The 15,153-nt window shown below is 36.5% G+C and overlaps 1 protein-coding gene across 1 annotated transcript in view; it reads right to left on the reverse strand.

Moving 5' to 3' along the window:
* St8sia4 (ST8 alpha-N-acetyl-neuraminide alpha-2,8-sialyltransferase 4) overlaps window positions 1-8,082 on the reverse strand; it is a 90,138-nt gene extending 82,056 nt beyond the window's left edge. The window contains exons 1-2 of the mRNA XM_026395037.2: window positions 7,665-8,082; window positions 1,659-1,790 (exon numbers count right to left, since the gene is read on the reverse strand). Of these exons, the coding sequence (XP_026250822.2) occupies window positions 1,659-1,790; window positions 7,665-7,777 (245 nt within the window). The 5' untranslated portion in view covers window positions 7,778-8,082. The remainder of the gene's footprint in view (window positions 1-1,658; window positions 1,791-7,664) is intronic.
* Window positions 8,083-15,153: the final 7,071 nt, after the last annotated feature.

Raw genomic sequence — 15,153 nt, forward strand, 5'->3', positions numbered from 1 at the left:
CTAACCTAGTTGGCTTTCTTCTTGCTAAACCATTCAATGAAAGTTCTCTTTCCAGATATGCTTATTCATCAATCAATTTTCTTCCTTTTTATTTAACCATATTTATGGTTTTTTTCCAATGTGCCTCCAAGAAATATGAATCTTTTTAATTATATCTGGTCTTATGGTCTTCTGCTACCTCATTTCTCATAATTATCTCACTTGTTGCAGAGTATCTAAATTCAAATAGGAGCTGGTGGTCTGAGGCAGAAAGGAAAACAGTATGCAGAGATCATGAGAGAACAGAGCCAAGGACATAAATATGTCAAGCTGTAGACATCATGCTCCTCACCACTTAACAAAACCTCTCTCAGGAAGAATGCGGGTGCTTGGAATCTCTTGATCTTTAATATTGGCTTGAAATTACTTTCCCTATCTAAGTGAAAACAAATTGTCCTTAAAAGCCATGATCTTACCAGGGGGCACCAATTAATAAAGTCATTAGTCTCTACACATCTCCTCATTTTATAGTAGATCAAGAAAATATACAAAGCTCCCCCTAAACTAAAAGCAACCAAACTTATATCACTGGGCAGTACTGTAAATTGATTCCTATTTCCTTTCCAGTCACTTCCAAACCTTTAACACAAAGTTGCCTAACTTTTTCTGCATTTCCCTGCCATCATTTTTTAAACTTCCAGACATCTTTCAAGTATATTTCAACTTACAGTGAGTGTCTTTGCTGAAATGCATTCTATGAATGGCTATACATACTCTCAAGATAGTTGTAATAGACTCTCCCCTAACCTTGTTTACGGTCCACCTTGTGTGTAGTTAGGAACCAAGAAGTGAGTAGGCAGAAACCTGGGTAGATAAACCAACCCATTTTCTTCTAATGAAGAAGCTACACTTACAAAGTATTTGCATTAATATTCAGCCATTGTGTAATAAACATTTGATACTAGAAAAATTCAGTGGTTTTATTATGTAAAGGATGTATTCTTTAGAAATTTTAGAGTTATGATTTACTGAAATACTCTAAATTTAGACTTCATCTAACAGAAATGTAATGAAAAGATAAAGAGAAGTAATATCCATAATTAGGCGATTTCTTACTAGTAACAGGATTATAATAGAAGAAAATAACTTAATGGATACATGTAGGCAACTAAGCTTGATTTCAAGTCTATTTTGGCTAAAATACCATGTATTATAAAAAATAAAACAGAATCTATAAGTTTATTTTCTGGTTTTTATCCATTTTATACTCATACAGATGTAACCATTTAAAAGATAAAGTCAGATATATTTTTAATGATCATCAAAATAGGAGTTGAGTAGTCCCTATTTTCACATCTTGATGAGAAAACACAGGATCAAATGAGGTCTAAATAGAGATCAGTATTCTCAAAATATATGTCCATCCTCAGTAATTAAGCATATTAAGTACTTGTACCTTATTGACTATTTTGTTCCATTAATTAAAAGACATATATATTTGAAACTTACATATTTACCTTTAAATTTATGACTATTTAATTATTTTATTTTATGGTTTCAAGTTCTTCAATGAACAGCATTAAATATAGCTGTATCACTGCTCAAGTGTTCATATTAGTTTGCAAGACCAACCTATTTGAGAACATGATGTGAAATTGTGCCTTATTAAAGAAACTCACCTTATCTCCAGGACCAAAGAGGAATTGATTTTCCAACCTTCCACAGAGTGCTGGAAGATTGTCGTTCCAGCCTTTCGAATGATTTTATCAGAACTATTCACAAGTGATCGGCTCAAACACAATTCACCATCCCTGAAACAAAACAAAAATGACAGTTTTATGAAAGTTAGAATTTTGTCTAAGTTTCACAATACCTAATTTAAAGTTAGAATTTTGTCTAAGTCGAACAGTACCTAATTTGATTAATCATAGTGGTGAAAAATTAGATATAATTTTTTCTGCAGTTTTGAAGGAACGTATAAGCATGATGAAAGATGTTACAAGAATAACTGAGAAACAAGTGGTTCTCTGTATTAAAAAGTAATTTATAAAGCATTATTGAAATGCTAATTTAAAAAATTGGTATCAAAACATTTTCTCAACAATAAGATAATTTCCTGATAGTAGGTAATGGTTGAAAGACAGGGATTATAGTATGAAGAAACCCATCAGTAAGCATGACTTTTGATAATTTCTGCTGTGTTAAAAAAAAAAAAAAAAAAAAAAACTATCTCCTTTCAATCAGTATTGTCAGCTAGTATCACATGGGCATGGTGTGTTGATTATCTGGAGGTAATGATGATGGCGAGAGACAGCACTGTTATCAGTTATATCATTTAAACATAGCTAAACAACTTATTTTTCAATATGCTATTCTCTTGGCACTTTATATATGTATCAGATTCAGAGAAAAAGCCAATTATTATGGAACATAAAAAAAGACATAGCCAACTCAGTATGTAAATTTATTTATTTACATGTCACTTTTAAAATTTCTTAGAATCTCAAAAGCAGAGTTAAAAAGTAACATGACTATTTGTTCAATCACAAAGTCTCAATTTGTGTTTATTATGTAGGCAATCCTCTCCTACTATCAATGGAAACATTGCTTGTGTAACAGCTGTTGGATGAATTCCATAATTGGATGCTGATAGTTTGGTATTTTGGTTTGCATTCTTTTTTAAACATGTAGTTTAAATTTGAAGCATCTCAAAGCATCAGATGAAGCCACTCCTTGTGAAATTTGGAACTCTATAAAAATTAATATTTAAACTCTCCTACTGATGAAAATGATACATTTGCATGCCTGAGCATGGCTAATAATAATCATTTTACAGAGGTCATTTAGGATGCAAGGAAACAGGAGTGTTTTTTTCACTACTCCATGGCCCAGAAGTCAGTCTTCATATTGCATGTTTAATGATAATAATTGCATGTAAATGATAATGTGAACATGTACAGAAGTTAACTTTTACATTTTTGAAGATGTGCCTTTAAGAGCATAAGCATAAATTATCATTTTTTTTTTTAGTGGAAGGAGGGATCTTTCCAATCTTCCTCATTAACAATTACCCTGTCGATATCATCTTTCTTAGTTGCCCTCTGCAGAGAATGACTGCTCAAGAAGAATAATGCTACATAGTTTGCTATGATTATAATAATTATTTCTGATACTAACTTATCTTCATAGAAGTACAGATACACATGGTTGCACTTTTTACATCTATAGGAGACTGTTGCATTGACATGTGGATGCATTTTTATCTGTACAATGATTGTTAGGAGGTACTTACTTACATGGAGCCTTTTCAGGACCACCAAAATTTCAGGAGCAATTTTAAAAGTTTAGATTAGTTGTATATGAATAAAATGTTACCATCTTGCTCTGTTTGAATTGTGTATATTTAACTAATGATAGGCCAAACATCAGATGTTAGTGACTGGGAAAGAAATTTGAATGGGATTATCTACAAGTAGTGACACTTTTCCCTTATAGTCAACAGAATTCATGTGGGAGATGGCCAAGCTCAGTGTAGTCTGAGATTCTAGGGCAAAATTTTTGTGTATAAAGTTCAATAAGTCCCAAGAGATTTTTCACATGTGGCCTTGGTAGCATTCTATCTTAGAAAAGACTTCCTTCCTGTGAATGTAAGGCATGAAGGATGTCACCACCCACTGCTTATTTCGTATTCCAGATTGGACATGACTTTTGAACAGCTGCACCACAAACATGTTTTGCATAGGACTATCTACCAAAATATTTAATATGTGCTTTTAAAGGCAAAATAGAAAACACATTAGATAAATCACTCATAAAGCAATATATTATACATTATTCTTGCTTATAACTGAAAAAAACCCAGGAAGACAGTCATCTCTAAGATTAAACTAATCATTATTTTGTTACCTAGGATCTAAAATATTTTTTTTCTCTTTTGATATGAATTTCCAGGCTTTACCACAATTTATCCATTTTCGTTCTGCAGTTCATAACAAATATGAGTTAATTCTTTTCTGGAAACTTGATCCCCAAAGCCCTGCATTCAAGCCTGATGAAACTCTTCATAACTTGGTTTCAAAATGAATATTTTCCCTTAGGGCTAGGCTAAACTTCCTCCCTAATTTAAAGTTTTAAAAGTCATTTAAAAGAAAAGAACTCACATCAAACTAAGGTTGAACACAAACAGCAGGCGATTTGGGGTTTTTAGTTATTACATAGGTACCAAACAACTGAAAATAAAGATGAGATGTTCTACTTAACTTATTGCTTATGGGTTTTGGCAGAATTGCAAATGTAACATGGGAAGTAAGTGCAAATTCTAGAATTCCTAATTTACAAGAGTATATTCTACCCTAGAATAAATTGAAACTACCTTGGCTGACAATAGTAATACTCTGAATACTTGTCTTCACCATCAATTTTATCACCAATTTCACAATATGTTTGATAACTTAGTAATATAACCTCAGTAATAAGCCTATTATAAAGGAAATCTCCAGATAAGAAATGTAAGTTAAAGTGTCTTTTGTGGTCAACCAGGAAAATCATGTGTAGCAAGTTTTAAGTATAACAATCAAACATCTATATCACATTAAAGTTTGTTACAGTTTTTGTCACATTAAAGGAGCATATCATGTATTTTACCTGTGGGAGTCATATTACCCCACAACTTTCAGTGCCATTAAGGTGTGTGTGGGGGGAGGGCGGGGTAGAAGCCTGTCAAGGCTAGAATACTAATATAACCAATGCCTTTTGACTTAAACTTTATTAAGTTATAACAATCACATGAGTTCTTTGCAATTCTTTGAGTTAATCAATCACATAAGTTCTTTTATCACTTGACCTATTCTAGAATAATTCCTTATTAAAAACATACTCCTAGTGTTCCTTTGGACATATGAAAACGTGGATGTTTAATCGAAAAGTTGTGCTGGTCTTCTTTTGCCCTCTGCAGAGAATGACTGCTCAAGGAGAGTAATGCTACGTTATCTCTAGATGGGACTCCGTTAAAAGAGGAAAGGGGTCGAATAGATGCTTGCCTGTGGGTGGCGGGGGGGGGGGTGGTAGCAGGAAACCTAAATATATATTTGGTGGGATGTTGTAATATTAAAGGGCTATGGGACTCCTGTAACTGCAACTACTGCCCACCTGCAAGGGACGCAGTGCCCCCCAAAGGCCAGAAACTGTTACTTTACTTTGAAATTAAGTACTGATCTGAGCTTTTGGCACCAACATCCAGTTTAGTTTAAACTCATTTAAAAAATAAAATAAAGCCCGGCCTCCCCTCAAGACTTGAGTAAAAAGAGTCAATGACATTATTAGATAGTCTGATGAGTCAACTCCGCTACCAGAAGCACTCTTTGGGATTTGAAAGAAAACCACGAGTTTGTATCACGAGCTTTTCTACTGAACGTTTCCTTCTGGGGAAAAGGCAATGGGCTCTCAGGGACACTATAACTACCGTTCTGGAATTGCTCAGAGCAACGTCTGGGGCAGGAAGCCCAGGCGGCACAGCAGCTGGGACACTTAGGGGCAGGGGTGTGAGAGTGACGCCTGCAGCCAGCTTTTTGCCTTGCCCCAAGGGACTGAAATTGCAGGTTTTAATTAAGGAGGACCGAATGGGTTGCCGCCAAGCACTGAAAGTGATTTTTTTGTTGTTGTTTTAAACGAAGGGAGTCTGATCCCTGCAAAAACAGATTTCCCCCGTTTTCTCGCTGATTCTCCTACCCTGGCTGCTAGCTCACTGGGGACAGATCCAATGCGCACCACTCTTCCTGTTTGGTTAACTCAAGTGCCCGCCCCATGCCTTCTCAAAGAACTGAACCCTCAGCTCTGCTTGGAAAGGGTGCGGAGAAGAGCTCAGTCCGGCTAGCCCAACCGCTGCGCCGGTGCCCGCCTCTTCTTCCTCAGCGCCCAGGGCTGCGTCCACTGCCCTCAGCATCCAGTAAAGGGCCACAGAAGAAACGTCTCCTGTGTCATATGAACTGTAATGGGTCTGTCAATTCCCCTAAAAGGACTGATAGCGCGTTCCTTCTTCCCGCCTGCAGTTTAGGGCGGCTCAGAAAGGACGCTTCCTTAGGATCTGGCGCCCCCCTTCCCACATCCACCCCTCCCACTCCTGCTCTCCAGGGTTGCCATCCAAGGTCCCAAACCCTCAGAGTCCTTTCTGGGCTTGGCCGCTTTGTCTCCACACAGACTTATCTTCAGAGCCCACCAACGTGGAAAGGAACAAAGAGCCTCGACCTTCACACTCCAGCCTCCGCCTATTATCAGAGCCCCCACGTGCGGGATCACCACCTTGCTAAAGACCTCTTTGTCTGCCTGGCAAGCACAGGTCACCAGAGATTGCTCACCCTGCCGCCCAGTCCTAAGACACCAAAGTCCTCCTTTCTGACAACTGTTATGACTGAATTTTCAAACCACCCACTCCTGTGTAAAGGATCTCAGAGGATTCTTTTATTTAATTTTTTTTTCTTTCTCCAAATGAACAGATCCTGAACAGATTTGTTGATGTATAACAACCATTCAGCCCATTCTTTATTTGCTTTTCTTTTTTTCCAGTCTCTTTTGGCTGTACTACTGTTATCCCGGTTTTTATAGAATAGCAATGCCTTCTGTAAGGATAAATGTGCGTTTCGCACTTAAATACTCGTTAATTAGGGAGGAACAGGAATATTAAATGGGCTGCATGAAGTTTAAAAGTATATTTTGGCAGTGCTATAAACACACACACACACACACACACACACACACACAGGCAAGTTCTCATTCAATAGTGACACTCAATTTCAATAGTGTCAGAGAAAATAAAAACCAGAAGGGAATCTTTGCTAGAGTAGAGTTTCCCACAGTGGACGCCTCCGGACTAGGGAGGATTTCCGAAACAAGACTTTGAACAGAGTTGACAACCAGGTTCACATCCTCAGAAAATCGCTTCCAAGCTATGTCCCCAACACAAAGTTGCACCACCCCCTGGGTTAACTTCAAAGGCACAGAGCCCAGAAGGAGGGAGGAAGGAAGTGTGATATTTTGAGAACTTAATGGGGTGGGGAGATTCTGAACTCAATTAGAGACAAAACTAAAGAAATAACAGAAATATTGCCTGTTAAGATGAAGTACCCAGTTTCCTTCTAAAACTCTATCCAGGACGCTTATGCGTTTTACGTGGTGGTGCTGGATTTACTAATTCAAATTAAAATGCACAAATCTGTCCAATGTCAAAAAAAAAAAAAAGGGAAAGAAAAAGAAAAGACGGATTTCCTCCTTAGTGGGCTTTAAACTTCATCTTTTCAGGAAACCAGCTTTCTCTAGTATCTCCCTAGAGTGACAGGGCAGAGAAAGAAGGAAGGGCAACCGTTTGGTGAATAAAGATATCTCGCTTGAGTTTTGCCCACGGATTAAAAGGACAAGGGCACGTTCTTTGTTGACACTTCTGCAGTGACTTCTCCTTTGGCGTGCGAACAACCGGCACTGGATAACAATTGTCACTACCGCACAGGGCAAGTTGAACTCCTACTGGGAACAGCGTAGAGAAGCACACACACACCTCAACAACAGCCTTTGTTATTTAAATCACGAGAGAAGCCACACACAAGCTCAAATACAGTATCACAACCATCACTCTATGCACATTTCATTTATGGCTTGACTTTGAGTCATATCCTGAAATGAAGCTTTGAATTTACCCAATGAGTTGCGTCTCCTGGTGCTCCTCAGTTCTTGCTATTTCTTTTGTCTTATAAAAGATCAGGAGCAGACTTATAGTGCAGATCGTCCACCTCTTCCTAATGGAGCGCATCTTGGGTGCCCGCGAAAGTCCTGGTTGCCCCAGCTCCCGCACCTTCTCTCGATATAAAGGCTCCGTTTTGGAGAATTAGACCGGTGGTGGGGGGGTCTGAAAAAGGCGAGGAGAGCGTGGAGCCGGGATCCTAGGATCAGGTCGCTAAGGTCCTCTGCGACGGAGCTGCCTCTGGTCCTCCAGCGCTGCCAGGAGCCCTCCCGCGCGGTTAGCGCCAGCCCGGCCTGGGTCGCTCCGCGCCCGCCTCCCTGGGGCTCAGGTTTCTTTTCAGATGTGACACCTTGTGCATTGGAGGTGGCGGCGGCTTCTGCAGCTGGGTTCGGGGGCGTCACTGGCCCTTCCCTCTTGCTAGCAGGGAAATGATGAGCAAAACCAGCCAATCACTGGGCTGAGTGGGCGGAGGCTGCAGTTGCCTCGCGTTGCTGGAGGCTGCTTGGATAGTAATGTCGCGGGCTCTGTCTGCACTGTGCCTGGAGAGGAAGCTCACTGTCGTCTGCGCGCGCGCTCTCGTACACACACACACACACACACACACACAGACATACGCGCACTACATCCTAGGACACCAAAGCGTCAGCTCTCTGGATCCGGATGTTAGTGTGTTGGCATTTACATGGAGAGAGCACCTTTACAGAGAAGAGATTAGGAAAGCGTCCCGCCCAAGAATGCTGTGAATAGAGCTGGGCTGGGGGGAGGGGGGGGAAGGGGAATTTGCCAGAGGGATAGCTTCTTCCAAGCGTCTTTGCTAAACATACACACTCGCACTGGCAATACACGCCCTTTGAGGTAGTGTGAAACCCAGCAGTAAAGAGGAACAAGGAGGACGAACGCTTATTATTCCATGCACAGCTCGATGTAGAAATCACAAATACAAATGACTCAATTAGATCACTCAGAATAAGTGGTGGACGAAGAAGACCCTGGTTCAAGATCTTCAAGAAACAAGTGATGACGGAGCTGTAATTAGAAACTTTATAGATATTTATGTGACTCTCCTATTGTCATTTGGAAACTCCTCAAGAAGAAGTCAAGGAAACTCCAATACCACTTAAACTTCACTGCGGAGAAACAGATATCTGAGAAAAAGTAGCTACCACGGACCTATCTTAAAATCAAGCACACCTACAAACACATTCACAGTCTCGGGAAAGAGGAAAGCTAGGAAGGAAAGAAGGAAGGGCAAGATCCTCTCTGAAGGTCTCATTGGTACTTACTTGATCTCTGGTTTTCACTCTGTTCTACTTCCTAGCATTTTCCTTCTTCTATTGTATTGTCAGGCAGATGCAGGTCATTCTTGGTCATTGGAATTTACATGTTTCCCTGACTGGAAATGGTGAGGCCCACCACCACTCCTTTACCAGCAAAGGGTAAGAGAGAATGTTCTAAGTTACTCCTTCCCAGGCAGCTTGAAATAACAATAACCATCACCTTATTTAAAATTCCCAGGTCTTAGGGATATGGATCTGTGGTAGAGCTCTTGCTTAGCAAGTGGGGAAGGGCAGTGATGTGAAAGGAGTAAGATGGGGGCGAGGGACTCTTAAAACCTGAGGAAGTTTCAGCCAGTGCTTGCCATTCTCCACCCAGGGTTTAGGAAGTTAAGAATCTCTGAGTTCTACAGCTGCTTCTGTGCAATAGAATGAACTAAGGGGTTGGATCTAAAATGCTCAAAGGAGCAAGTAATTACTAGCCTTTATTGACACTACAAGTAGCCCACAGGGAGCCTTTTGAGTTTATTGATGTCTAGGCAAATCCCGCTTGCATTAATGCATTTCTATTACACTGACTCCTCAGCTAGTAGAAACTGCATGCATAAACCAGGTTCTTATTTAAGTTAAAGAGAACTGGAAAGATGGAGGAGGAATCATGGTTAGGACATTAAATTCTCTGTTAAATTGTGATTGTTAATAAATATATTTTGGATTTTAAATAAAATATAATTCTCTCATTGAGATGAGCAATATCCATCATTTAATTTTTAAATTCATCCAATATTTCCTAAACAACTACTATGGGTCAGGGAATGTATGAGGTCATGGGAACACAGTGATAGAAAGGAAGGAAGGAAGGAAGGAAGGAAGGAAGGAAGAAAGAAAGAAAGAAAGAAAGAAAGAAAGAAAGAAAGAAAGAGTATCCTCTAACCAGACAGACATGAAGTTTACTCACTAGGAAGAGTATAGCTTTTAAAATAATTTTCAATATGGTACCATGAACTAGAAGTGTCATTTGAAATATATATCTGTTATCTGGGAAGCTCCCACGTAAAAACAGTGGAGGTTTTCAGCATAAGGAAGGTGAGCTTCCTGATGGAGGAGACACAGACTGAAGATTTCAAAGTTAAGAAGTAACCCAGGAAGAGAGGATAGAACATTACAAGGGGAAGAAGAAATGTATGCATAACTTCAGACAGGAATAAGATGCTAGTATCTTAGGGAACTTTGAAACAGTTCCATACTCTTGAAACATGAAGTAGGAATGGAGAGTGGTGAGCCATAAGTTTTCAGTGTGATCTTAATATCCTGCATTTCCCCAACAAGGAAATGTCTTCTCTAATGGAAAACCACACACACACACACACACACACACACACACACACACACACAAAGAGAAAAGTAGGTTTAATACACATATTTATCTTTAAACCACATCCAGAGAAACTATTTACCTGGCCTAAATAGAAAACCAAAACAAACCCAACAGCAAAACTAAAGAACTCCAAGAACTAGTTAAGAGAATACTTGAAACAAATTTAAATGTCAAGAAGAGAGAGTGATCTTTGCAATTTTGTTTCTGAATTTGACTAGCTATACCACTTCTCAGTTTCATCCTGAAGAATCAAAGTCATCATAATACAGTGATATATGCATACCCCTGTGTATAGCAGCACAATTCATAGTAGCCAAACTATGGAACCAGCCTAGGTGCTCATTAACAGATGAGTTGCTAAAGAAAATGTGGGATATATACAAAATAAAGTTTTATTTAGCCACAAAGAAAAAGGAAATTATGTCATTTTTAGGAAAATGCTTGAACTAAAGACTATTAAGCAAAATAAGTCAAACTCAGAAGGTCAAGGTTAATTTGTTTTCTCTTATATAGAAAAGCTAGAGAGGAAAAAAGAAAAAGGTTAGTGCAGATCAGTAGAGGAAAGGAGTGGGAGATAGGGAGGAAGGGGGAAAGTGCTAGGAGTGATATTGGCCAAATTATATTGTTATATTGTGTGCATATATGAATATGTAACAACAATTCACATCATTATGTACAACTATAATGCACCAATAAAAATGTAGGAAAAAAATAAAGAATAGAGCTTTTTATATGGAGTTAAACAATTTGGGAAGACTACTAAGGGTTCCTTGAGATTCAAGAAATTTGCTTCCCATATTTAAACAATTTAATATTTGGAGTATAATATAATGTCATGTGTTTAATATCATCATATTGATGAGATATGTGTTCATCCCAATTTTCAAATTAAAAAAGCAGATAAGCCAACGATTAAGCCAGTGTGGTTCATCTCAATATATGATTGGGTATAACAACTCTGAATAAGAAGTATTGTCCACATGGTAAGATTTGTGGAATCACCTCATTCTATTATAATGATCATTTTGATGTCTCTGAGCAAACAGTTTTTTCTAAATTTCCATTCTGTCTTTGGACAGTAAGTTCTTCAATAAAGAAATGCATTTGTCTTTATTCAGCAAAAAATCTCCAATTACACATTAATATATGAATAAATAATGCAAGCAATGACAGTTGGCTTTAAGATGCTAATTTTTTCCTTTAACTTAATGGAAACTCATATTTTAATTGCTGATTTGGGCCTCAAATTTAGCTGGTAATAACTACATAGATACTTGTAGTCTCGTAAGTGGAACTTTTAATGACCAATGGCATTTGGAATAGATTCTTAAAGCATTTCGAGTTTACAGAAAAAATTGGGGAGAAAATATAGCATTCCTTCCCTAGACCCCAGTGCCTTGCCCACTCAGAGCTTCTCTCACTATTAACATTCTTCATCACAGCAGTACTATTTTTTTTACAAACAATTAACCTAGATTGACATGTTATTATCACCCATACTCTACAGTTTACATTAGGTTTCATTCTTGATGTACATTCTACAGATTGACAAATGAATAAGGGCATTTATCAATAATATTGTCATATCATTAATATTATTATATCATATTATTAATATAATATATTGATAAGATATTAATCAATGCATTAACATATTATGTTAATAACATAATATTAATAATTTATTAATTATTGATAATAATAATAATTCCTTGTGCTGTGTCCCCAGTCCCTGGCTACCACTAACCTTTTTTATTGTGCCCATTGTTTTGATTTTTCCAGAGTGCTATGTTATTGGAGTCCAGATTGGTTGCTTTGAATTAGTCATTTACTCATGGTGAAATAAATAAATAAATAGATAGATAGGTAGATTTTTAAAAACTCATTTTTTTCTTAACACTGTACATTGTATGGACATACCACAGGTTATATATAGCTTTAATTACTGAAATACATCTTTGTTGCTTCCAAATTTCAGCAGTCATGAATAAAGCTATTACAATGAATCATAATGCATTCTGCTGTCATATATACCTAATTAAAATAAAGACATTTAAAATTTTTTTTGTGTGTTCATAAAACCTTCAACTTATTTAAGTACATAGCAAGACACATGATTCTTGTATTATATAAAAATAATTTTAGTTTTGTAAGAAACTACCAAAGTGCATTTCAAAGTGACTGTGAAATTTACATTTTCACAGGCAACAAATGAAAGTTCTTGCTTCTCCACTTCCTTGGCAGCATTTGGGATTGTCAGTGTTTTGGCTTTTGATGATGCATGTGGTGTTATGTCATTGCTGTTTTAATTTGCAATTACCTATAACATATAAATCTGAACATCTTTCATATGCTGATCATCTTTGGAGAAGTATTTCTGAGATTTTTTTCCCTTAGGTTTTTAAAGAAGTTTTTCATATTCTTCCTGTTAATTAAGATTTCTTTGTAAGGTTTCGATAGTATTCCTTTATCACATACACCTTTTGGAAATATTTTCTCCAAGTTTGTAGTTTGTCTTCCCATTCCCTAACAATTTACTTCACAGAGCAAAAGTTTTAATTTCAATGAAGTCCAGCTAATCAACTAATTTTTCATTGATGTGCCTTTATTGTTGCATTCAAAATCCAATCCTAATGTCATCCAAATTTTCTTGTCTTTTAGAAATTGTATTGTTTCATATTTTACATTTAGGTCTAGGATCAATTTTGTATGACATTGTGTGGCTTTTTGTCCCCCCCCCCTTTTTTTTTTCTCTTTTACTTGTGGATGTCCAGTGTGCTAACACTATTTGTTGAAAACACTGTCTTTTCTTTGTAGTAGTGCCTTTGCTCCTTTGTCAAAGGTATGTTGAATATATTTAGATGAGTTTACTTTTGGGTTCTATATTTTGCTTTATTGGTCTACTTTTCTGTACTGTCACCAATACCTCACTGTCTTATTTTTATATTTTATATTAAGTCTGTAATTAGGGTATCATCATTTCTCCAATATTTTTTTTTCTCTTTTTACATTGTTTTCACAATTCTGAGGGTCTTTCGACTCTGTATAAACTATGTAATAAGTTTACCTACAAAATGCTAGGATTTTGATTGAGCTTACAATGAGCCTATAGCTCAAGTTGGGAAGAACTAATATCTTGATAATACTGAATCTTTCTGTACATGAAAAATGTCCATCTCTTCATTTAATTCATCTTTGATTTCTTTAATTACAGTTTTCTCCTCACCTCATGTAGGTTTTGTAAATATCTAGTTAGATTTATACATTTTAAGCATATCAATGCTTTGCAAGCTAATATAAATGATTTAATTTTATATTTCAATTGTTATCCACTTGTACTGATGACATTTATAATAATGATGTATATGTTTAAATGTTTTAGTAATGTTACATTGTGTATTACCTAGAATTCTCTTAAAAAAAAACAGAATAAAAAAATCAATAGAAATTTGTATAGAAGGAAAATAAGGAATTTTTTTTAAGGAATAAACACACGCAAGTGTGTAAGTTGCAGCTCCAAAATCTGGAGGGTAGGCTGGCAGATAGGGGCATAGCAAATATTTGATATTAAAATTTAAGTGTAACATTGTTTGTGGGCAGGATTTTGTCTTCTTTGGGATATTTCATTCTATATTTAATTAAGGCTTTCAACTGATTTGATAGTTCCCACCAACATTTTGGAGGGTGATATATTTTATTCGAGATTTACAGATTTAAAATTTATTTTCACTAAAAATAATACCTTCATGGAAATATCCAGACTAGTATTTGACCACATATCATGGTACCATGGTAAATTGACACATAAAGTTACCCATCACAAATGGGAAGGTTGAAGTTCTTATAGATGGTCTTATCCTAGTGAGGATTATTCATGATTGGCCTTTTACCTCTAAGTCGAATGACCAGAAAAGGCAAGAATCATAATAATGAGAAAATTCTACTTTTTACCCCAGGCAATTTTATTTTCATTTTTACCCTTTACTAGACAAAATTTAGTTATCTACTTTTTTCTAAGTTAATTTATTTTTTCTCATATGAATATCATATAATATTAATAGATTTTTTCCATTATGAGAATTTATTGGACTTCTGTTACACTTTCATCTATAAGTATCAAATGTAATAAATTTTCAATAGAAGATTGGCCTTGACTTTACAGAGAAGACACAATCCTAAACTTAGTATAATTTTGGAAACAATAGAAAAATACCATCATTGCTAGTCTCAATTTCCCCCTATTATTTGGCCCATTTCCCTTAAAATATTGTTATTTGCAGTTTAGTCCTATTATTTCTATTTAAATGTAAATGCCCTTATAGTAGACATAAGTAACCTTAAGTACCATTGGTTAAATATTCCTCAAATTCTAATATCCATTTGGAATGCTCTTTAAGAGACTCTTTTTAACTACTGCTGATAATTTATACCCCAGTTTGTAATATACATTTTAGTTATTCAATGTCTACATTTTAATTGCCTATAAACCTTCATCTCCTTTAGTTCTATAGTCTTAGCTTTTATTCATTATCTTCCACTGCACTGCCCCAAAATGTTAAAAATACACAGATGTGCTGTTCCACACATGTTTTGGGAAGTCTTTCCTCATTACCTACTGAGATCTTTTTATGTTCTGACTAAACATCATAAGGGGAACAGTCTGGTAGGAACAGAGCAGCCTTCACTCTACTTGTTCCTCCTGTTTTTCTGTTGAATAGTGGTTGTTTACTGGGTGATTTTCTGTGTCACTAACAATAGGGAGTACATTTTTTGAGGCTGCAATTTCTTTCATG

The sequence above is a fragment of the Urocitellus parryii genome, chromosome 1 (assembly GCF_045843805.1).
Source record: "Urocitellus parryii isolate mUroPar1 chromosome 1, mUroPar1.hap1, whole genome shotgun sequence".
Lineage (NCBI taxonomy): Eukaryota > Metazoa > Chordata > Mammalia > Rodentia > Sciuridae > Urocitellus > Urocitellus parryii.